Source organism: Acomys russatus, chromosome 28 (genome assembly GCF_903995435.1).
Source record: "Acomys russatus chromosome 28, mAcoRus1.1, whole genome shotgun sequence".
In the NCBI taxonomy this organism is placed as follows: Eukaryota; Metazoa; Chordata; class Mammalia; order Rodentia; family Muridae; genus Acomys; species Acomys russatus.
The window spans coordinates 1,017,261-1,039,288 of record NC_067164.1 but is presented as its reverse complement, the minus strand read 5'-3'; the positions used below and the strand labels follow the sequence as shown (position 1 = coordinate 1,039,288).

At 45.1% G+C, this 22,028-nt stretch overlaps 1 protein-coding gene across 5 annotated transcripts in view; it reads left to right on the top strand.

Annotated features, from left to right (window-relative positions):
* Fryl (FRY like transcription coactivator) overlaps positions 1 to 22,028 on the top strand; it is a 143,888-nt gene that overhangs the window by 75,662 nt on the left and 46,198 nt on the right. For all 5 annotated transcript variants that reach the window (XM_051170788.1, XM_051170785.1, XM_051170784.1 and 2 more), the window contains 14 exons: positions 1,018 to 1,109; positions 4,450 to 4,622; positions 6,995 to 7,155; positions 7,949 to 8,059; positions 9,043 to 9,197; positions 9,672 to 9,771; positions 10,692 to 10,860; positions 12,771 to 13,030; positions 13,364 to 13,504; positions 15,111 to 15,279; positions 18,025 to 18,109; positions 18,854 to 18,966; positions 20,278 to 20,428; positions 21,132 to 21,235. In XM_051170788.1, the coding sequence (XP_051026745.1) occupies positions 1,018 to 1,109; positions 4,450 to 4,622; positions 6,995 to 7,155; positions 7,949 to 8,059; positions 9,043 to 9,197; positions 9,672 to 9,771; positions 10,692 to 10,860; positions 12,771 to 13,030; positions 13,364 to 13,504; positions 15,111 to 15,279; positions 18,025 to 18,109; positions 18,854 to 18,966; positions 20,278 to 20,428; positions 21,132 to 21,235 (1,984 nt within the window). The remainder of the gene's footprint in view (positions 1 to 1,017; positions 1,110 to 4,449; positions 4,623 to 6,994; positions 7,156 to 7,948; positions 8,060 to 9,042; positions 9,198 to 9,671; positions 9,772 to 10,691; positions 10,861 to 12,770; positions 13,031 to 13,363; positions 13,505 to 15,110; positions 15,280 to 18,024; positions 18,110 to 18,853; positions 18,967 to 20,277; positions 20,429 to 21,131; positions 21,236 to 22,028) is intronic.

Below are 22,028 nucleotides of genomic sequence, written 5' to 3'. Positions count from 1 at the left end.
CACTGGGGTGGTGAGCTCCTCTGAGAAACCCAAGCTGCTGTCCTGTAAAGAGACTTTTGAAGCCATGCCGTTGCTCCTTCCCGTCCTCCCTTCCACCCTGTAGGGTAGCAGTGGCCTTCCCCATTGGTCACAGACTGTGACATTGCAGCGAAGATGTACTTGAGTTCCTGTTCTGATTTGAGAGTCTGCATAGGGAAAGTCCCCTGTCTCCCTATGAAGATAATTGGATGTGAGCACCTTAAAACACCCTTGAGGACTGATAGGAATGAGTCGGCAAGCAAGCCTGCTTCTGAGGGGCGGGAAGGTGGATGGGCTGTGGAAGAGGAAGATCAAGGAAAACGTTGAGTTGCTCTGGATTAGGAAAGTTACTTTGTAAGTGAGAGGAGGTGGGTTAGAAAGTGATGCAGGAGGTTGCTCTCTTGCTCCCCTTTGACTTGCTCTAGGAATCAGCACCCCATTGGGATGGTTTGGCTCTTTCTTAACTGACCATCGCTCTCCTTGTCTGCTCCCACAGCAGGCCGTGCTTCCCTCTGCTTTTGTTTCTACTTTCTGCTGCAAAACCTCATTTATTGTGAGGCAGGCGTGAACAAAACTTTAGGCTTCTAACCCATTGGGCCTAGTTCTCTGAATCGTCGGGGCTCCTCATAACTCAGTGACAAGACTTCACTAATTAGCTCCTCTCAATCAGCAGGCTGACAAACCACCAAAGAGTGACTGTAGGATTCTATTAGTGCCGCACATAGGAGGGATACGCTTATAAAATGTCTCGTGGTTTTGTTTTGCTCGTTAATATCCCACCATCCACAGGCCTGTCCCTTGGAGACCACAGGCGGCACACCCTGGGCAACCATGCTGTACCAGCTGTGTACCCTGGGCAACCATGCTGTACCAGCTGTGTAACCGTGATGAGCCGCTTCTCTCCCTGCGTTCACACCACTGACTTCCCAGATCACATGGGCAGCTTCCTATGAGTTTCTCCGGTGTTTTCTTTAACACGTCTTTGTATGTTTGGGACAGAATATGAAACGGCGCAGGCGTCGAGACATTCTACGAGTCCAGCTGGTACGGATATTTGAGCTGCTGGCAGATGCAGGTGTCATTAGTCACAGGTCGGTGTTGAATTCTGACTTTCCAAACTTTGGGGTGATTAGAGAATGCGTTTTCTCCTTGAAATATGTGGAAACAGAAAAGCACCATTGTAACAAAAATATTTGTCTCATACAAATGTCAACATCTGTGAATAGTATTTACCAATTAAAGAGACATCTAGCATTATTAACCAACAGCCAGAAATTATGGACCACCAGAAGCAGAGGCAGATTGCCTTCAGGTTGAGGCTTGGCTGAGCTACAGAGTGACCAAAATACTACTACTAATAATAATAATAATTAACGATGGTGATGATGATGATAGAAAGAAAATCTGGACTAGGTTGGTCAAAAATTAGATCTAATGTGCCCATGCCTTTGATATTTGGTCAGAGCCTTCATTTCTAGGAAAAGGCATTAGTGGTGGCCTTTTCTTGTCAGATTTACAATATCTTACCTAATTTTGAATGTAAATATCTTTGGGCTTGAAAAAATACGCCCCATGTTCAAAGGCTAATTATTAACAAGGTATGCAAATTTCTTCTGATGAGCTGTTGCTGATCCTGCTGGGGATATTATAAACTTTCCTGGTGTAATTCATAGCTGCTTCCTCCAGTCACAAACCATAAATCTTGGGGTTAGTTGTGACGGTAGGACAAAGAGCCTTGAGGAAAATACCATTAGCTCTGAGTTCAAAGTGAGCAGTTTCCAACTGGGCATGGTGGCACACGCCTGTAATCCCCGCCTCAGGGAGGCAGGGGAAGGCAGATCACTGTGAGTTCGAGGCTAGCCTGGTCTACAAGGTAAATCCAGGACAGCCAAGGCTACACAGAGAAACATTGTCTCAAAAAATCAAAAACAAAAGACAAAAGTGAGCAATGTCCTTAGGAGGTCACCTGGCCTTTGAAGGCAAAAAGTAATGGGTCTGACCTTGTGCACAGGTGGTAACCGGAAGGAAGTCTGGATGGAAGGAACACATCGATAATTTAACAAGCGTAGTAACAGTGTATGCTGGCATTTGTCCTGGCTATGAGCTTTGTGTGCCTAACACCTTTCAGAGCTAGCATCAGAAGCTTGTCACAGACTCTTAAAATAGAGGTTTAGTGGAAGAGAATTTTAAAGCCATAGATTCGCTTTTCCTTCATGTTGACTGGAAAGCAAAGAAAACATTAAAGGCCATCCAGTCGAAGTTATTAAAAAAAAAAGAGGGAGAGATTTGTGTATTTGATGACAAACAAGAGTGTCTATGATACAAGCCGTTTGTGGCCCTTTGAACGTGGTGGCAGAGAGTGGAGGCTCTTCAAATGGTTCTGCTTCGGATAACTACCAAATATTGGTGTATTGAACCTGGTGGCACATAATTAGCCTATGACCATATAGTAGGGGAGGAGGTCCCCATCGGTCATAGACCTAGGGGAGGGGAGGGGAATAAGGTGAAAACGGGAGGGAGGGTGGAACAGGAGGATACAAGTGATGGGATATCAGTTGAGTTATAATCTGAATAAATTAATTAAACATAAATAAATAAATAAAATAAAAAAAGAAACAACCAAAAAAAAAAAAAAAAAAAAGAAGAAGAAGAAAAAAGAAAGAAAAAAGAAAATGAACTTTAGAAAACATCCCCACTACTGAGCAGTAATTGTTTAAGAAAAGAGCTATTTTGGTTGGTTTTTTTTTTTTTTTTCCTAAGAGAAAAATCAATAAAAGGTTGTCTGCTGTGGATCATGTCCTCGGTCCCACATGGGTAAGGCTGGGGACATTTTGAACACCAGAAGGCAGGGAGCCTGTACACACACAGTGCCTAGTGTGTACAGTAGCCACTCAGTGGATATTTAAGTTTAACATTCTTTGCTAGTGTAAGTGGCAGCTTACTAATTTGTCACGATTTGAGGGCAAAGAATACATAGTCTTTCACAGAAGTCAGAATCTGAGTAATCAGTTCATTCAGAACATGTTTATTGTTATAGATGGAATTTTTTGTAAAAGATTTACTTATTTGCCTACACATTTGCTGACACACCAGAAGAGGGCACCAGATCTCATTATAGGTGTCTGTGAGCCATCCTGTGGATGCTGGGAATTGAACTCAGGACCTCTAGAAAAGCAGCCAGTGCTCTTAACCTGAGCATTTCTCTCCAGCCCCCTATAAATGATTTTTTTAAAATATGGCCTTTCAAACATCTTACTATTGTTTTTGTGTAATCAGTATTTTTTTAAGATATAACAAGCAAAAAAAATTTTTTTTTACTTTAAAAGTATTATGTAGAAGTGCTTTCCCAATACAATAAGAGTTGGCCTTGGTAAACAGAAATGCAATGCCCTTTGATTTATATAGCAAGCACTTATTGTTTGCAGGGTCGTTTTAGGCAGAGTGGCTCATGTGGGGACATTTTTCATTGAAACATACTGTCATAGTTCTGGGTATATAGCTAAGAGCTGACGGAACAAGATAGGAGTCTAACTTCTGACTACACCCTGACTCTAAGTACCCCACGGCACCCCAGAGCAGGGAGTCCGAAGCAGTCTGAGGTCCAGCGCTGTGCCCTTGAATTCTCTCTTAAGTATATACTTAATAGCACCTGTCATCTCAGAGGGCTAGGGATAAGCAACTGTTAAAGGTGTGCCATGGAGAGCATCGGAGACTGGAGACCAGCTGGACCTGGCACATCCCTCACCCGCTACTGCCCCCAGCAGGCCGCCCACCTCCTTACCACAAGCTAGATATGCCGAGAGGCAGTAATTTTTAGTTGTTGTAAAAGTTAGGTATGAGGGCTGGAGAGATGGCTCAGCCGTTCAGAGCACTGACTGCTCTTCCAGAGGTTATGAGTTCAATTCCCAGCAACCACATGGTGGCTCACAACCATCTATAAATGTGATCTGATGCCCTGCTCTGACCTGCAGACATACATGCAAGCAGAGCACTGTATACATAATAATAAATAAATCTTAAAAAAAAAAAAAAAGTTAGGTATGAAGCCAGGCGCCTTTAATCCTAACACGCCAGAGGCAGAGGCAGACAGATCGCTGTGAGTTTGAAGCCAGCCTGGTCTACAGAGTTCAGGACAGCCAAGATAATATAGAGAAACCCTGTCTCAAAACAAACAAACGAACAAACAAACAAACAAACAAACAAAAAGTTAGGTGTGAAATTGCAGTTGCACTTCCTTGCTGAAGAAGTACCGCTTACCTTTTATATGTAAGTGAGCCAAAATAATAGTTCTTTCGTTTTCATATCTTCCAAGTGTCGTTCTGCCACCAGCACACCACGTTCACCGTGTGCCGTTCTGGTTGTGGCTAGTGGCATCTGTGCTCCTTTTAGCTGGGACCAAGAGTCAACATCTCCCCCATGTTCTCTTCTCAGTGCAAGCGGCGGCCTTGAGAACGAGACGCACTTTCTCAACAACACACTGTTGGAGTATGTAGACTTGACCCGGCAACTTCTGGAAGCGGAGAACGAGAAGGACTCGGACACCCTGAAGGACATCCGATGCCATTTCAGTGCCTTAGTGGCGAATATCATTCAGAACGTTCCAGGTAGGCTCGTGGTTTCTCAGTGCTCTCTGGGACGTTAGGAGACCGTCCTCCTCCTCCCGCTCCTTCGAGGCTTTGCATCTGAAGGAAGGAGCTGGTAGGGAAAGGCATTTCCTGTCTAGACCGACAACCTGAGTCAGCTCTCTGGGACTCACGTTGGTCTGCAAGTTGCCTGTGACCACCACACCAGCTCTAAGTCATGGACATACACGTGTACATATACACGCATATGTGTGTGCTGGCACACACATACACACCAATAAATAAATGTAATATTTTTTTATGATTTTTTAAATTTTATTTTATTGCATTGGTGTTCTGCCTGTACATATGTCTGTGTGGGGATGTCAGGTCCTGGAGTTACGGACAGTTTTGAGCTGCCATTTGCATGCTGGGAATTGAACGCCTGGTCCTCCGGAAGAGCAACCCGTGCTCTTAACCACTGAGCCATCTCTCCAGCCCCACAAAAGCACCAACTTGTGAGCATCCTGGGAAACTGTCAGCACAATGTCAATGGCAAAATAATTTTTTTTTTAAACCTCAGAATTAGTGTCAGTAACTAGGAACCAAGAAGCAACCAAGCAGTAGGGATTTTCAGCAACCATGAAGACACTCATCCAAAATTCAGGAGGTACCGACTGGAATGAGCGCTTTGGACAGGTTTGTGTGGATGCAGCCAGGAGCGTAGCACTCACGGCAGTGACTGAGAATAAAATGAACAAGGCACACCTCAGATAGAAGTGCAGACGATGGGCAAATCAAAGCCAGTGGACAGTGTTGCTGACGGGGTTACTTAACAGGGGTGTGCCTGTTTTCGAGCGGGCACTGAGAAATATGCTATGAAGATTAATTTATACAACTGTGCTTTAACAAGTCATAAATTCTTTCCAAAACAAGAGTTTAAAAAATGGCTTATAAGCCTTTTGTATACAGGATAAGGTTTTTTTTTTCTCTCCAAATATGATTATTTTGTTATTTTAAGTAATATATACTAACCTTGGGCTTTTTAACACATGGATTGTATTTTTAACAAGATCTTTCTTTTTTTGTTTTTTTGTTTTTCAAGACAGGGTTTCTCTGTGTAGCCTTGGCTATCATTTGGTAGACCAGGCTGGCCTCGAACTCGCAGCAATCCGCCTACCTCTGCCTCCCAAGTGCTGGGATTAAAAGTGTGTGCCACCACGCCCGGCTAACAGGATCTTTTAAGTACATAATTAGATTCATTAATTTTAAGCACAGGAGTTCTTGTTTTGTTTTTGTCCTTTGAAAGGAAAATGACTTAAGGGTCAAGCATTTTTTCTCCTTTACATTTTCGGTGTGGAAAGTGGCTAATGTAAAGATAAGTTTAATTTTGTTACTATGCACTTTTCCCAGAGCTTCCATCTTGATTTATTGAGATATTGTTTTTCTTTTTCTTTTGTGCTTTTCTTTCATAACGGGGTTTCTAAGTTCCTCAGTGTCCCTTCTAAAGACATCCTTGCCTGTCCTGGAATTCACTCTGTAGACCAGGCTGGCCTTGAACTCACAGGGATCTGCCTGCCTCTGCCTCCCATGTGCTGGGCATACAGGCGCGCGCCACCACACCTAGCCCAAATTCCACACCATACCTTGATGCAGCGAGTATCTAGGGAAGGTGTGCTGGCTAGTTCTAGGTCGACTTAACACAGGCTACAGCGATCTGAGAAGAGGGAACCTCAATTGAGAAAATGCCTCCATCAGGCCTGGCTGAAGAGCATTTTCTTAATTAGTGATTGATGGTAGGTGGGGGGGAGGGCGCAGCTCACTGTGGGTGGAGCCGTCCCTGAGCTGGTGGTCCTGGGTTCTCTAGGAAAGCAAGCTAAGGAAGCCATGGTAACCTGTTAATGTGGAAATGTGAGTAAAACAAGTCCTTTCCTCCCCGAGTTGGCTTTAGGTCACGGTGTCTCATCACAGCCACTGTTCTCCTCACTAAGGCAGTAGGATAGGGCTTGGAGGGTGGGACGTTCCCCTGAACCGTTAGCAGAGCCGCGCAGGCCTGTGGCACCATTGCAGGGCACAGACAGAGACAGCAGTCTGCACAGATGACTTGAAGTGGATCTACTCTTCTTTGCTCTCTCGTCAAGGTGTATGATGTGTGGCTTCTAGTCAAAAGCCCTCGTTTAACAATAAATCAAGCCCGGGGTAACGTCCTCGTGGAGTCGTCAGCCAGCCAGGAAGAGCCTGGTCCTGACTTGAGCTCCCTCCTCAGTCTCTGGCAGCATCGTGCCTGGAGGCCTTAGGTGTAGTCAAACGAAACTTCCTCCTTCTATCTTACAGCCGTCGGCTTTCTAACCGACAAGTTGACATGAATAAAATGGCCTAGAAGTAACTCTGTCTACCTGTGTTTATATTCACAGTGCACCAGAGAAGAAGCATTTTTCCTCAACAGAGCCTTCGTCACAGTCTGTTTATGCTGTTCAGTCACTGGGCAGGACCCTTTAGCATCATGTTTACGCCTTTGGACAGATACAGTGATAGGAACATGCAAATCAATAGACATCAATACTGTGCACTAAAGGTATTTCCTTAGATCCCTGACTTCCTTTTACTATGTTAAGAGACAAGTTCATTTTTTGTTTTTGTTTTGTTTTTCTGTCTCTCCTTACGTGATATCATGAACAGAAAAGGACTTCTTCAGAGCCCCTGAGAGTGTTTAGGGTGGATTTGTCTGCCACATTGGCAGCTTTGTTCAGGTACCCAAAGTATAGTGCAAAAGAGGTCAAAAATCTGTAGGATCTCATCATTGTTTTCCTGAAGGATCAAGGGTTCCCCACCAAGGGATACGTATTGTTCACAGTTAAGTGCTCTTTCTCATGGTCTACTTGTCTTTAAAGTGCATAGTTAATTTGATGTGATGCTAAACTGCCTCACTTTTAAAAGTTATTGCTTCCCAGCACTCGGGAGGCAGAGGCAGGCGGATCGCTGTGAGTTCAAGGCCAGCCTGGTCTACAAAGCGAGTCCAGGACAGCTAAGAATACACAGAGAAACCCTGTCTCGAAAAAAAAAAAAAACATTAAAAGTTACTGCTAGGATAGGGGTACCACTTACTGGCAGAATGCTTGCCTGGTGTGTATAAGCCCTAGTTTTTATCCCCAGAACCACAAAAAAATCACTATTGTATATATACATACACATAATAGTTTACATTTATAGCTATATGACATTATATATTTTTATATTTCACATCGTATCTTTGTGGAAGATACCATGGCTAGGTACACATGGGTGAAAATACCTTGCCTCTTCGCATTAAGCAGTGACATGTAACCTCTTAAATGTTTTAAATGTAATTCTGATATTATCATTTGAAGGCTATGTCTGCTGTACTGTGTTGTGGCCCTGTTGCAGATAATGTGGGACTGTCATCAGATGGCTATTTGTACAAATGGCTGGATAACATTTTGGACTCTCTGGATAAAAAGGTAATGTTAACAGTTCCTTTGATGTTTCATAATAAATCACCACTGCACTGTTTGCAGTTAATTTGTGGACCTCTGAAATAAGTTTTCCTCAAAATAAGGATCGAATTATATGTACAAAAAAAAACCATAAGGCCAGTGGAGATGGCTCAGTGACTGAAGTGCTTGCCAGGCAAGTGTAAGGACCCTAGTTCAGATCCCCAGCCCCCGTGTAAATGCCAAGCTGATGTGACAGCCTATCGTAATTCCAGTGTTCAGAAAGCAGCTGGGATTGCCACAGCAGGCTGGCCAGCTGGACTAACATTGGTGAACTCTGGGCACAAGTGAGAGACCCTGCCCCATATAAGCATATGTCATAAAATTAGATAGGCTTAGGCTATATCATCAAAGGAAGTTGGAATTTTTATTCTTCGTGTAACAATGTTAATTTCCCTTACATAGGACAGGATTAATACGGTGCCATGTGTGTACCTTAATATGATTCAGTGTAAATAACTAGAGTATCAGAGGGCATTGCACTGCATGGAGAAGTATGCCCTTTGCTGTGTTTCTGATCCCTGCTTTGAGTTGGCCATTCTTCCTTGCCCTCCCTCCTCCCTGCCCCCCATGGCCGTGCTGTTCCACAGTAGGCAACACCAACTTCACAGTATGAAATGGCTTGCCCTTCCCCGACACTCAGTTATTGCAAGTCATAAGAAGACTTGATAAGAATCTCTGAGAATGGCACCATTCGTTTTTCTGAAAGCTCGTAACCATTGCTCGCTGATATAGGCTGCCTTAGAGCTCTATTAGAAGAGTCTCAAAAAGGCTTGCAGGGAAAAAAGAGAGAGAGAGACAGATACACATGTGATTCCTAGCCCCGCCCCCCTCCACCTTCAGTGAGTAAATTAGGCATTGGCTGAACAAAAGGAGGCTGAATTTTGTGTCGGCACGCAATGTGCTGTATCTGCAGCAGGCACCTTGTGTTCTGACTCCCCTCCCCCCAGGTTCACCAGTTGGGCTGTGAGGCAGTGACATTGCTGCTGGAGTTGAACCCGGATCAGAGCAGCCTGATGTACTGGGCCGTGGACCGATGCTACACCGGCTCCCGGAGGGTGGCAGCCGGCTGCTTCAGAGCCATTGCCAACGTGTTCCAGAACAGGTATTTCAGTCCGCACGCTGCTGCCCAGTGCACTTACAGTGGTTTGTGTGTCTGCTTTCAAGAAAGGCCTTCAGAAGTATTAAGAACCCCATTTCTTCTTTCCTTGAATGCTGATGAAATTAAGCCAATAAAGGATAATGATCTCTCCACCCCCCAACCCCAAATCTCTTGTCTTAAAAAAGGAAAATCCCAGCTGGGTGTGGTGGCACACGCCTCTAATCCCAGTACTGGAGAGGCAGAGGCAGGCAGATCTCTCTCTCTTTCTCTGTGAGTTCAAGGCCAGCCTCGTCTACAGAGTCAATTCCAGGACAGCCAAGACTATACAGAGAAACACTGTCTTGAAAAGCCAAAAAAGAGGAGGTCAACCTGTGGCCTCAGAAGCCATGCAGAACCTTACCAGTTGTCTGCCGTGTGAGTTAGCTGGTGTGAACACTGCTAAGCATTGCCTTCCTAACGTGGGACATTTATCCTCAGGGACTACCAGTGTGACACCGTGATGCTCCTAAACCTAATACTGTTTAAAGCAGCTGACTCTTCTAGAAGTATCTACGAAGTCGCTATGCAACTCTTACAGGTTCGTGTTCAAACAGTCTTTATTCAGGGTTCGACAGAGAGCTCTTTCTGCCAATAATACATAGTAACATCGATAGAAAAGTATGGCACCAAGTTCCGATTGCCAATAGAAGTGCAAGCCAAAGACAGTATAGCTATTTAAATCTTTAAGTAATAGGAGCACTCAGAAGTGCTCTGTAGAGGAGGGCTGTAATTTTGTACTTACAAGGATTTACTGATTAGGACTGATATACAGGAGCGACAGTTTCCTGTTTGACAGATGCGGAAAAGGAGCATGCAGTGGGTTAGGGTTTTTGTTTGTTTGTTTTGAAAACCAGGTAAAAGCTATTAACCCTTTATGATACCTTTACTACTTTTCTTAGGTTACCATTACTATCCAATATTTAGCTGACTGATAATAAGGCAAGATGCATTGACTGTTAACAAGACCTTCAAGTGGGATTGGAGTAGACGTATACACACATACAAGACCAACTAAGGAATTATATCAATTTCAATTTTTTTTTTTTAAATGAAGAAAGTCAGCCAGCACTCTAGTGCTCCACGTAGTGTAAGTCAGGGACAGTCACGGTTCATGGTCTGCCTAGTGATTAGTGGTTTCAAGGCCTTTTCCTATTTGCACTTTTCTGTGCAATTATATTTTTAGCTAAAAAAGTGATTGATCTTTTTTCAAGTCATTGCACAGTAAGCTGCTCCAGCCTATACTGTGAGCCTCCATCGCTGGTGCTGGATGCGTGGAATGCAAATCTTCTGCAGACATTTCAAGCACTAGAGATTAATATAGCAATATAATGGCTATACAGATTTTATACTGGACTATCGTATAGGAGAGTTTCTTGTTTTGTGTTGTTAATTATAGCTGAACTTTAGAGGACCTAGAAAAAAGCACTAACTGAAGTGGATGGAATTGCTTTCCTGTAGATCCTGGAACCGAAGATGTTTCGCTATGCTCACAAGCTGGAGGTTCAGAGAACAGATGGAGTCCTCAGCCAGCTGTCCCCGCTGCCGCATCTGTATTCCGTGTCTTATTACCAGTTGTCTGAGGAACTAGCCAGGGCGTATCCAGAGCTCACTCTTGCCATATTCTCAGGTTGCCCAGTGAAATGCCTTGTTTCTTTGGCAATCAGTTCTCTGTGTGTGCACGCGCGTGTGTGTGTGTGTGTGTGTGTGTGTGTGTGTGTGTGTGTGTGTGTATAAGTGTGTGCTTGAGTGTTTCAGGATATAGCTGTGATAGCTTCAGGACTAAGATGGGGCTACTTTGCCCAACTCCTTCCCTGTGATTAGGACCCACACTCAGATCCTGATGTTTGCATGGCAGGCATTTTACCGACTCAGCTTCCTTCTGGCTCTCAAAGACTATTTTTAGAAGGTTCGAAGCATTAAAAATGTGAGGTTGAATCGAAATTTTGTCTAGGAAGAACTTAAACTCCTCTCTCTTGCTGTTTAAGTCTTCTGATGATGTGGTCTTGCTTTTTAGAAGAAAGAAAAAGAGCATCACGTACAATTTAGGCTTTTCGTTTTGCCTTGTTTTTTTAACATAGTGAACCTTAAGTGTTGCTGGCTCCTGGCTCCTTTGTCACAGCCAGATTGGCTCCACAGTGTATTCCTTGAGTCCCTGGTCACACATACCATACCCAGGCACATGCAGCCCTTTAACTCTGTTAGTGTCAGGTTCCTGCCTGAATCTCACTGGACACCTTCTGGCTGCTAACCAATCTATTTTTTCTACTCTTCAGCCCCCTGGCTGCTCAGAGCTGTGGATGTTAGCTGTCCTCTGCTGCTTTCAGTTGTGTTCTGGCTTGGCTTCCAGGCACTAACTATTTCCTGGCTTTCCTCCTGCCTCCAAGGATTATTTCTTTTCTGTCACCTTCAGTGGAGGCTTGCCTTCCGTTCATGTTACTGTCCCCACACTTGACCCTGGGATGGCGCCATCTCCCTCTGGGAGGTCAAGCCTTGCCATGGCCCCAGTCCCCACGCACTGTTAGCATGTCACCCTTCAGTTTCTTTTGAAGTGTCATTTTGTTTTTCATGCTGAGCCTGTGCAGTTTGTATATAAACTACACAAATACTCTACGCCGAGTATATGTCTTTGTCTTGAGGCTTTATTCTTACTGTCATCTTGCTGGTTTCAAAGGTGTAGTTCAGAGATATTAAATATAAAATTGGCCTCTAGAGCTCACTGATCTTGCAGAATTGAGCCTAGCCCTTAAAAAGCATCCCCCTGCCCCCCCCCCCCCCACCCACCCCCTCACCCCCCATCCCCCGTTTTCCCGCCCTTCGTTCCTTCATACCCACCATTCTACTTGCGTTTTATGAGTTTTACTACTATGGATAGATAAGTGGAATCATCTAGTATTTTATATATGTGGCTGGGTTATTTCGCTCAGCATAGTGTCTTGTGGATTCCTCCTTGTATCATGGAATGGGTTTTCCTACTCTTTTCAGGCTGTGTAGTAGTCCAGTGTCTGAGCATCACGGTTTGTTGACCCGTTCTTTCATCTGTGGGTCAATTCAGTTGCTTCTGTGTTGTCATGAATGCAGATGTGCAAATATTGCTTTGAGTTGTTTCAAGTATATACTCAGTAGTTAGATTGCTTAGTTGGTAGAGTGGATCTCTAACTTTTTGAGGAGCCACCATACTTGATTTCCATATAAGTATTCACCATCTTAGAATCTTGCCAACAGCATTTTGCATTAAAAAAAAAAAAAAGCACAGCCAATAGGTGGCACACGTCTGCAATCCTAGTACTAGGTGGTGGAGTTTAAGAGAAACTGCATCAGAAAATAAGTAGATGCTTTGTGTTAGCTGTTTTTGTTTGTTTTGTTTTGTTTTGTTTTATACTATGTCAGTGAGGAGACATCGTATTATTATTTGAGAGATGGCATTCATTACATGAGAGGTAGCATTTATCATTGGGAAGTGATTGATATGTGTCTTCCCGTTGGCCAAGAAGCACATGGGATGACGCTGGGTCTCCCCTTTGATATGCCTTGCACCAGAGATCAGCCAGCGGATCCAGACAGCTCACCCCGCGGGGCGGCAGGCCATGCTTCATTATCTGCTGCCCTGGATGAACAACATCGAGCTGGTTGATTTCAAACCCCTGCCTTCGGCGAGGCGGCAGGATGAAGATGAGGAGGACTCACTGAAAGACAGGGAGCTCATGGTGACAAGCAGGCGCTGGTTACGGGGAGAAGGCTGGGGATCCCAGCAGGCCACCGCCATGGTGTTGAACAATCTCATGTACATGACAGCAAAGGTATAGGGCTTTGTCCTTGTCATGACTGTACAGTTTGGGGGTCAGGAGAAGGAGCTGTGGTTAGAAACTGATGCTGAGATGGCCGTGGGACAGGCAGAGAATACAGTATAAACCACATCTTTCCTTTAAGTCAAACCAAACCTGACTGGTGACACTGATGCTTAAATCCCCTGCAAGAAATAATCATTCCAAAAAAAGAAATAATCATTCCTTTAGTATTTGGAAAAGATGAACCTTTCTATAGAAGCTATTTCCCAGTGCATCGTGGAGTAGTGAGTTTGGCTTTTACAAAACAGGCATTTCTGAAGTGTCTTTTGTGTGCTCTGTTTCCAGTACGGCGATGAGCTTGCCTGGTCTGAAGTAGAGAATGTGTGGACCACCCTTGCAGATGGCTGGCCAAAGAACCTGAAAATTATTTTGCACTTTTTGATCAGTATTTGTGGGGTGAATAGTGAACCAAGCCTCTTGCCTTACGTATGTATTCAAGTCCATTTATCTTTTTTTTTTGTTTTGTTTTGTTTCGTTTTGTTTCGTTTTGTTTCGTTTTTCAAGACAGGATTTCTCTGTGTGTGTAGCCTTGGCTGTCCTGGACTCACTTTGTAGACCAGGCTGGCCTCAAAGTCACAGCGATCCGCCTGCCTCTGCCTCCCAAGTGCTGGGATTAAAGGCATGTGCCACCATGCCTGGCACTTATCTTTTTAAAAAATATACACATTGACTGAATATCTAGCAGGGTATAGATTGATTACCCCGCAATTGAGAGTGCAGTGAGGACAGCCAGGAAGAGTGTATGGCTGCCACTACACGCTATGCCAGGCAGGGTACTCTCACAAGCACTGGCCTTCCAAGTGAAGGATAATACAGGTTTTAGTCTCTGAAATTGCACCTAGGATGATCAGCAGCTTAGTAAGTGCTGAGCCTGATTATCTGAGAGACCCCAGATAAAGGCTAACCCTTAAGGTGGTAGTGGTGTTGAGGTTTCCCTAGGCTGCAGCTGGCATTTTAATAAGAAAGCTCAGTGCCTGTGCCTTCTGGATAGAAGGAAAGTTTGGGGGATAGATGGAAAAGGAAGAGACATGTGATGTTCCTTCTTGCTATGACGGTGAGGGACGACTTACATCCATCTACATTGAGACTGGAGAGATGGCTCAGTGGTTAAGAGCACTGTTTGCTCTCCCAGAGAACCTGGGTTCAATTCCCAGCACCCACCTGGTGGTTCACAACTGTCTGTAACTCCATTTCCAGGGACTGTAATGCCTCATCTTGCCCCCACAGCACCAAGCCACACAGGCAGGCATACAAGCAACAAACCCATCCATACATGTTAAATGAAAAGTAAAATCTGTATGGGAAAAAAAAATCCATCCACGTTAACAAAACAGTAGGAACAAAGAGGGCTAAGGTGAAAGTCCAGGTGTGCACACAGGTCTGTGGGTGTGTGCATCTTCCCAAAGTGTGCCCCCAGAAGGCCAGTTCTTTAGGGGGTTGCCATGGAAGTTCTTTCAGACCTTTTCTAAACAGACTGTGGGGTGGTATGGGTGAGTTAAGGGATGGATGGATGCTGCCTCCCAGGAAGTGGATTCACTTCTGAGTACTTCGTTGCTGTTAAAGACATCCAAAATTAGGCTGTGGGGCAGTGGGGGGATGAAAGACGGATGCTTGCCACGAAGGCTGATGAGTCGCAGACAGAAAGCACTCCTATCCTGATGGCAGACCAAAGCTTTTTCCGTTAGCAAAGAAGTTTTTACAGAAAAGCTCCTACCCCCGCCCCCCGCCCACCTTTCCTGTCTTCTTGTTGCTTCTTCATCTTCCACAAAGCGTTAAACTTTATTTTTTAAAACATGAAATAAAACCTGTCTCAATGGGGACTAGAGAGATGGCTCAGCAACTAAGAGTCCTTGATGCTCTTGCAGAGGACCAGGCTCAGTTCCTAGCACCAGTGTTTAGTGCACAACCAACCGTGTGCGCGCATACCCACAAAACCAAACACATTAAAAATGTCCACCTCTCTAGACAAAGCTGAGATTACAAAAATTCTTCATTTTTTTTTTTTCCCTCTGGAACACTTTCTCTCATGCAGGTGAAGAAAGTCATTGTTTACCTGGGCAGAGACAAAACGATGCAGCTGCTGGAGGAGCTGGTGAGTGAGCTGCAGCTCACGGACCCCGTCAGCTCGGCCGTCACGCACATGGATAACCCGCCCTACTACCGTATTACTTCCAGCTGCAAAGTCCCCTCAGTCACCTCAGGTGAGCGCCACCCGCTGCTTCTGTGGGAAGCAACACTGCTCTGGCCATGTGTCCTTCTCTACAGGAGCCCGGGCCTTTACATTTCATCACCAATGAAACAGAATCAAGTAGCAGGCATATATGGTGATTGACTTGAGACTCGGTAAATCTTTCATCAGTAAAGAACTTTAACAATATAAGGATTCCTACTATTACAGGAAGAAATAGCATCTTTGTACTTTTTTTGGGAATGGGGTATAAGTTCCTAAACAGTGATTTTGTTTTTACTGTTTGTTTTGTTGAGTGTGTTTTGTTTTTAATGAATAGAGTCACCTTGCTTAATTCACAAAAAGGCTTCCTCGCTGAAATCACTGGTATGATTCCGTGCTGTAATTGCTTGGATCTGTATTATGCACTGTAGCCAGCGGGTGAATGGCAGCCCTGCTGGCTGTAAGTAGATATGGTCAGATATATGTATTATGCATTGTAGCCAGCCAGGTGAATGGAAGTCCTGCTGGCTGTAAGTAGACGTGGTCGGATATATGTATGAAGTGCAGACCGATGCTGTGATTTGGGAATGACACAGTACGGAGTCACTGAAACAGGTGCATTCTGCGAGAACAACTTCCGGTGGTTACGTACCAGTATATCTAGGCCAGTGGTTCTCAACCGTCTGCGACCCTTTAATGCACTTCCTCATGTTGTGGTGACCCCCCCCCCAACCATAAAATTATTTTTCTTGCTACTTTATAAATGTAATTTTGCTACTGTTATGAATTGTATTGTAAATAATGACCCACTTGTTGGTGAAGATGCAGTAAACTCTGTCACCTGGTGTATATTATGCACTTGGCAGCGTGTTGATACCTCTGCATCTTTTAACTTCTATCTTTATAATTTTATTTGTCTTTGTTTCGGTTTTCCCCTTTTGGTCCTCCTTTCTCTAAAACTGTCTCTTCTCACTTTTTCACCCATGTAAACAAGCATTTAATCCCAGGATGTAGATTTTTTTAATGTCCTGCTTGCTAGTCATGTTCCACAGTTGAACTTTGTTTTCCCGCCTCCGATAACTAATGAAGGCCTCGCTTCCTTTCTGTTGCTGCGCATTCTGTCCTGTAGTAGGACGTCCCTTGAGGGCCTTGCTTCTAGGTCTGCCTTTTGGTGGAGTGCAGTGTCCAGCGTTCTTAAGCTCTGTGAGGGCACAGGAACACTGTGAGTGTCCTTTGTTGAGTGACAGTCTTGCTGACGGCTGGCTTAGTGTATGAAGCCTTTTCTTTTGGATAGATCAGACCTCCTAGAAAGAGTTGTGTTATCATCTCCTGAGAGAAAGAATGTGGACATTTGTGGACTGCCTGTATTCATGCATAGTCTCCAGGAGCCTAAGAGGCCAGTGGCTGTGAAGGCTGCACAGCGGGAGGTACAGGTCCAAAATCTAGTGTGAGCATTCTCACTTCTGCCCCCTGTCATCCAGAAAGTGTCTCTTGCTCTGCTCTGCCTGGGGTGCCCCAGTCAGGGAGTCAGCACAGGAGACGACAGCTGTCAGCTGCCAATGTCGTGGAGTCATGCTTTAGAGAACCACTACATTTAAAATAGATTTCCAGACTATTGTTTTTAAAATTATCCATATTACCTGTAGGCCCAGCTAGCGATCAATTAAGACACAGACACTTGTTATATTTTAAAATAGCCTTGGTTAACCTGGGGCAGGGCAGATAGCAATCCTCTAAACTACCTCCCATAGTGGGGCAGGCATGGGATCCCTGCCTCAATCCCATGCCATCTGTTTCTAGTAACTTCTATCAAGTTACCTCCCATCCATAATCCCAAATACTTGCTAATGTTCTTTATCTGGGCTGGATTCTCCATCCATGCCGGCCATGTGCGTCTCCTCCATTTAACCCATGACAGCCTTCCTCTCTTCCCTTCAAGTTTCTCTCTTTTCTCCTCGTGGCAGTGTCTCTTCTTCCCAGAATTCCTCTCTTTCCCCTAGACCCCTACCTAGCTCCTTTTCCCTACCCATGTGGGATGACTTTTTATTAAGCAAAAGGTTGGGTCACACAAACAGCCAACAGTACTTAGCATCAAAATACATCAGAGCATCCCCCAACATCAGACAGTTCTGTTGTAGTGCTGCTTCGGCAATGCATGGAAGACTCATTTCTCCCGCTGCCTGCCTTCATAACAGTTATTTCTTGCCCATTTGTTTTCTTTTTTGTATTGCATTTCTTCACCTGTTGCATCGTGGGGGCACAATCATGCCACCGTGTTCAGGTGGAGGTCAGAGGACAGCTTATAGGAATTGGTTTTCTCCTTCCACCACATGGATCTCTGGTGTCAAACTCCAGTCATCGGGCTTTTTAGCAAGCGCTTTTACCTGCCAAGCAACTCCTTCTGCACCCACCATCACCGCTGGTTTTCTCCCAGTCAAGAATATGATGGTCCCTGGGCTGCAGAGGTGGCTCAGTGGTTGAGAGCACTGTCCGCTCTTCCAGAAGTTATGAGTTCGGTTCCCAGCATGCACATGGCAGTTATAACTGCCTGTATGTAACTCCAGTTCCAAAGGGGCTGACACACTCACACAGACACACATGCAGGTAAAACACCAACGCACATAAAATAAGAATAAACACATCTTTAAAATATTATTTAAAAAAAAACAGTATGGCGGTCATAAGCGTCACCACTTTGCTTTTGTGGCAGGGGCCTATTGATCGAGGCATTTATAGTTCTCTTAAGCTAACAGGCGCTCTTCTTCTCTGGTGACAGGAACTACTTCCAGTAGCAATACCATGGTAGCTCCCACAGACGGCAACCCTGAAAGTAAGGCCCTAAAGGAAAACTTTGAAGAGAGGTGAGTACTTTTGTTTCAGAGCACGTGGTCCTTTCTTCCGGGGGGGGGGGGGGAGTAGGGGGGGAAGGGGCAGTGGGGAGGGGGGAGGGGGCAGGGCGGGTGCATGACTCTTCACGCTAAGCTTCTAGCAAAGCATCCATTCCCGTACGTGAGCATCTCCACACTGACTGCTCAGCAGCCCAGGCGACAAGTCCCTATATCCAGAGTTTTCTGAATGAGTAATTTTCTCTGCCTGTCTCTATATATAGCTCTCACCAGATTCCCTACATGGCGGGATGCTTAGAGAGGAATAATTAGGAGCTCTGGTTTTTAAATTCTGAGGTAGAAATTGGTGTGTGCCTAGTGAGCTGTTGCTAATAATCTGCGTCAGCTGTGCTGCTTTCACACATAGGAAGTAAGGCAGAAAGGGACTGAAGAGGTGGCTTGTTACATAAACCACTTGCCACACAAGCGTGAGGGTTAGAGTAGAAGTTTTACGGAACCCCCCACAAAAGCCAAGCAGGTGTGACAGCCCACCAGTCACCCCAGCACCTGAGGAGATGGAGAGCAAGAAAAGGAATCTCTTAAGACTAGCCACAGAGGAAAGACCTTAGTCAGTGAGGAGGACAGCCAAGGTGGACCTCCAGCCTCCACATGCACTTCCGCACACATGTGCACCCATACCGAGATAAAGACAAGTGAATGGTAAACCAGAAATGCCACTTGGCCATGATCCCCGCATGACTCCCCTGGTCCCTCCCACAGCTATGCACACCTGGACATCTACAGCGGACTGAATAGTCATCTAAACCGGCAACATCACAGACTGGAGTCTCGATACAGTAGCAGCTCCGGAGGGTCTTATGAAGAGGAAAAAAGTAACCAATTCTCAATGCTCCTTAAATAACTATTTGGGTAACCTGTATTGTTAACGGTGTTCATGTTAATGAGTTTGTCTTGCCAAGGAATTGTTTCAAAACTCTTTAAAATTGTATCTAACTGCCACTAGTTCTAATGGGATCTGAAGTGTCTTGAATGTAAGGAATGAATTTATTAAGCAACAGTAAGTTGGGAGATTTTTTGTTTTAGGTGCAGGTTCCCTTCAGAAAGCATATAAAATCCGTTCTCAAGAAGAGTCAGAGAACTGGGCCATGGTGGCCCATGCTTTTAATCCCGGCACATGGGAGACAGAGGCAGGCAGATTTCCAAGGCAGCCTGGTCTTCAGAGAGACTTCCAGGGCAGCCAGGGCTACACAGAGAAACCTTGTCTCAAAAAGAAAGAAAGGAAGGAAGGAAGAAAGAAAGAGTTAAAGAGCAGACATGGGACACAGTCTGGCTGTTGTTTCTTAAGCAAATTTGCTCATCTTATGGAACCACATTTTGCTGAAACGTTTTCGACTTCCAAAGTGATCAATCCTACTTAAGTAACGGTGTGCCATGAAGGATGGCTAGCGTAGAAACACGTACTGTAACGAGATTCGGGATCTGGAGGGCCTGTTCTAGTCTCCTCCTTTTGTGCATCATGGAACTGAGGTCCGGAGAGGTTAAGTGACTTATCCACGTCACACAGAATTCTGGGTGTCATTTGTCCTGCACCCCGCAGCCCAGTGTGGTAGAGCATGTTTCTTTCAGAGGTGGGTTTGTGTCAGCCCCATCTCAAGAAATTTAAAACCGATTAAACTTGCTGGAAGATCCTTGTGACAAGGCAGCTTTATTTATGATATGGTGTTCTGGTTTGTCCTTCTGCTGGGGAGACATAGACATGTCATTGTAGTTGGCTCAGAGGTTAAGAACACTGGCTGGTCTTCTAAAGGTCCTGAGTTCAATTCCCAGCAACCACATGGTGGCTCACAACCATCTATAATGAGATCTAGTGCCCTCTTCTGGTCTGAAGCAGAATACTATATACATAATAAAATAGATCTTTAAAAAAAAAGAAAAAAGAAAATATAAAGAATGGGGCCTTGGTCAATAAACCGGTCTTTCGATCACTCTGTCCCCCCCCTTTTTTTTTGCCTTCCCTAAGCTTATAATATCTGTACCTAGTTCTCCCTAGAAAATGTTTATCAAGATAGTAGGAAATCACTTTGGATTCCTTTCCAAGGCTGTGAATAGTGGGGTGTCTTACTAGAGCTTGCTTACGGCAGACATCAGATGGTGCCGAAAATGAGATCATTTTATCTTGATAGGTGACTCAATGCCACTTTATTCTAATTGGCGCCTGAAAGTGATGGAGCATAACCAAGGAGAGCCACTGCCCTTCCCACCAGCTGGAGGCTGCTGGTCGCCACTGGTGGATTACGTGCCTGAAACGTCATCTCCCGGACTGCCTCTTCACAGGTGGACTAGAGCGCCGTTCCTATTTCACACGCACCACGTGGCAGCTGAACCCCGGTCAGCTTCCAAGATACTGTCTGACAGCACAGCGTAGCGTGGTCATCCTCGTTGAGATACCACACCAAAATTAGACCCGTCTGTTGAGACGCTAAAAGATTCAGAGCCGTGTTCTGGGTGCACAAAGCTCACGCTACTGAATCCGATTTTTCTGCTGCTCTTCTGGGTGTCTGGTGTAGTTACTTGACCTTTCTATGACCCAGTTGCCACATCTGGAAAAAAAAAAAAAAGGTGACTTCTTTGTGGTCAGCACTGTTTTTTGTTTTTTGTTTTTTTTTTAATTCAATTAACCTGAATTCTAGTGAGTAACATCACAGCAAAGCATATTACTACATCCTTTCAAAACTTATCAATGCACCAAACAGGTACCGAACACCTACTGGGGCAAGTGGCATATGTGGTAGGTCTGAAGAGGCGAGACAAGGAAGTGCAGTCCTTGACTCCAGGTTGCTCCGAGCCCAGTGTTTCGTGCTAAGGCCATCGCTGTAACCGTTTCATCTGCTGCACTCCCCTCCCCCATCTCTTCCCCCCCCCCCTCTAGAAAAGTGTGTTTCTGTAGACTACGTGAGTCCTGGAGGGGTTTGTGCAGGCGTCTTCTCAGGTCCCCTCTGCCCTGGTAAACCGCTGAGGCGCGTTCTTGCCGTCCCAGGTGTAACATCGCCGTCATCCTGCTCACGGATCTCATCATCGACCACAGTGTGAAGGTGGAATGGGGAAGTTACCTCCATCTTCTGCTCCATGCAATCTTTATAGGTAACAAGTTCTGATCCCTTCCCCCTCCACTTTGCGTTTCCAGGACCACCTTAAGTTGGTTCTTTCTTCAGAGAACCCTTAGGTAAGGGGTTTGCGACCCCTTTGCTGGCAGAGGGGCGTCGAACAACCTTTTCACAGGGGTTGCATATCAGATCCTTGCATTATGATTCATAGCAAAGTTTCAGAATGAAGTGGCAATGGGCTAATTTTTTTGGTTGGGGTCACCACCACATGAGGACCTGTATTAAAGGGTCGTAGTTAGGAAGGTCGAGAACCTCTGCAGTAGATGCTTCTGTTTCTTGTGTTTGAGTGGTACATCGTGAGACTTTTCACATGGTCTCTGCTCAGAGGCGAGCTACTCTTAGCCTGACACGGGCATGCCTGTTGCCTTTCACTCAGGAACAACCCCAAGGCTGAGCGCGTGCCGAGCAACCACGTCATATCATTCCTCATCTCCTCCTCCAGCCCGTGTTACCCCTTTCGTATGCCTGCTCCGTGGCTCTTGAACACTCCACACGCATGCATACATTCTTCCTTGGGGCTAAGGTAGAGTAGCATTAGTTTACCTCAGAGATTATAACCTTTCGGGCTGAATGGAGTCTGTATCTGCATTCTAAGTGTTCAAAGTATCCGATGGCTGCCCAGTGTGACGACAGCTGAGTGTGCGTGTGGCCTCGGTAGCAGGTGTGGACTCACTCTTCCACACCTATAATGTCTCTGTGCTTTGAACATTGCCTTTCTATTTTTTTTTAGACCAAGCCTTGACTTTTATTACTTTAAAAAGCTGCATAGT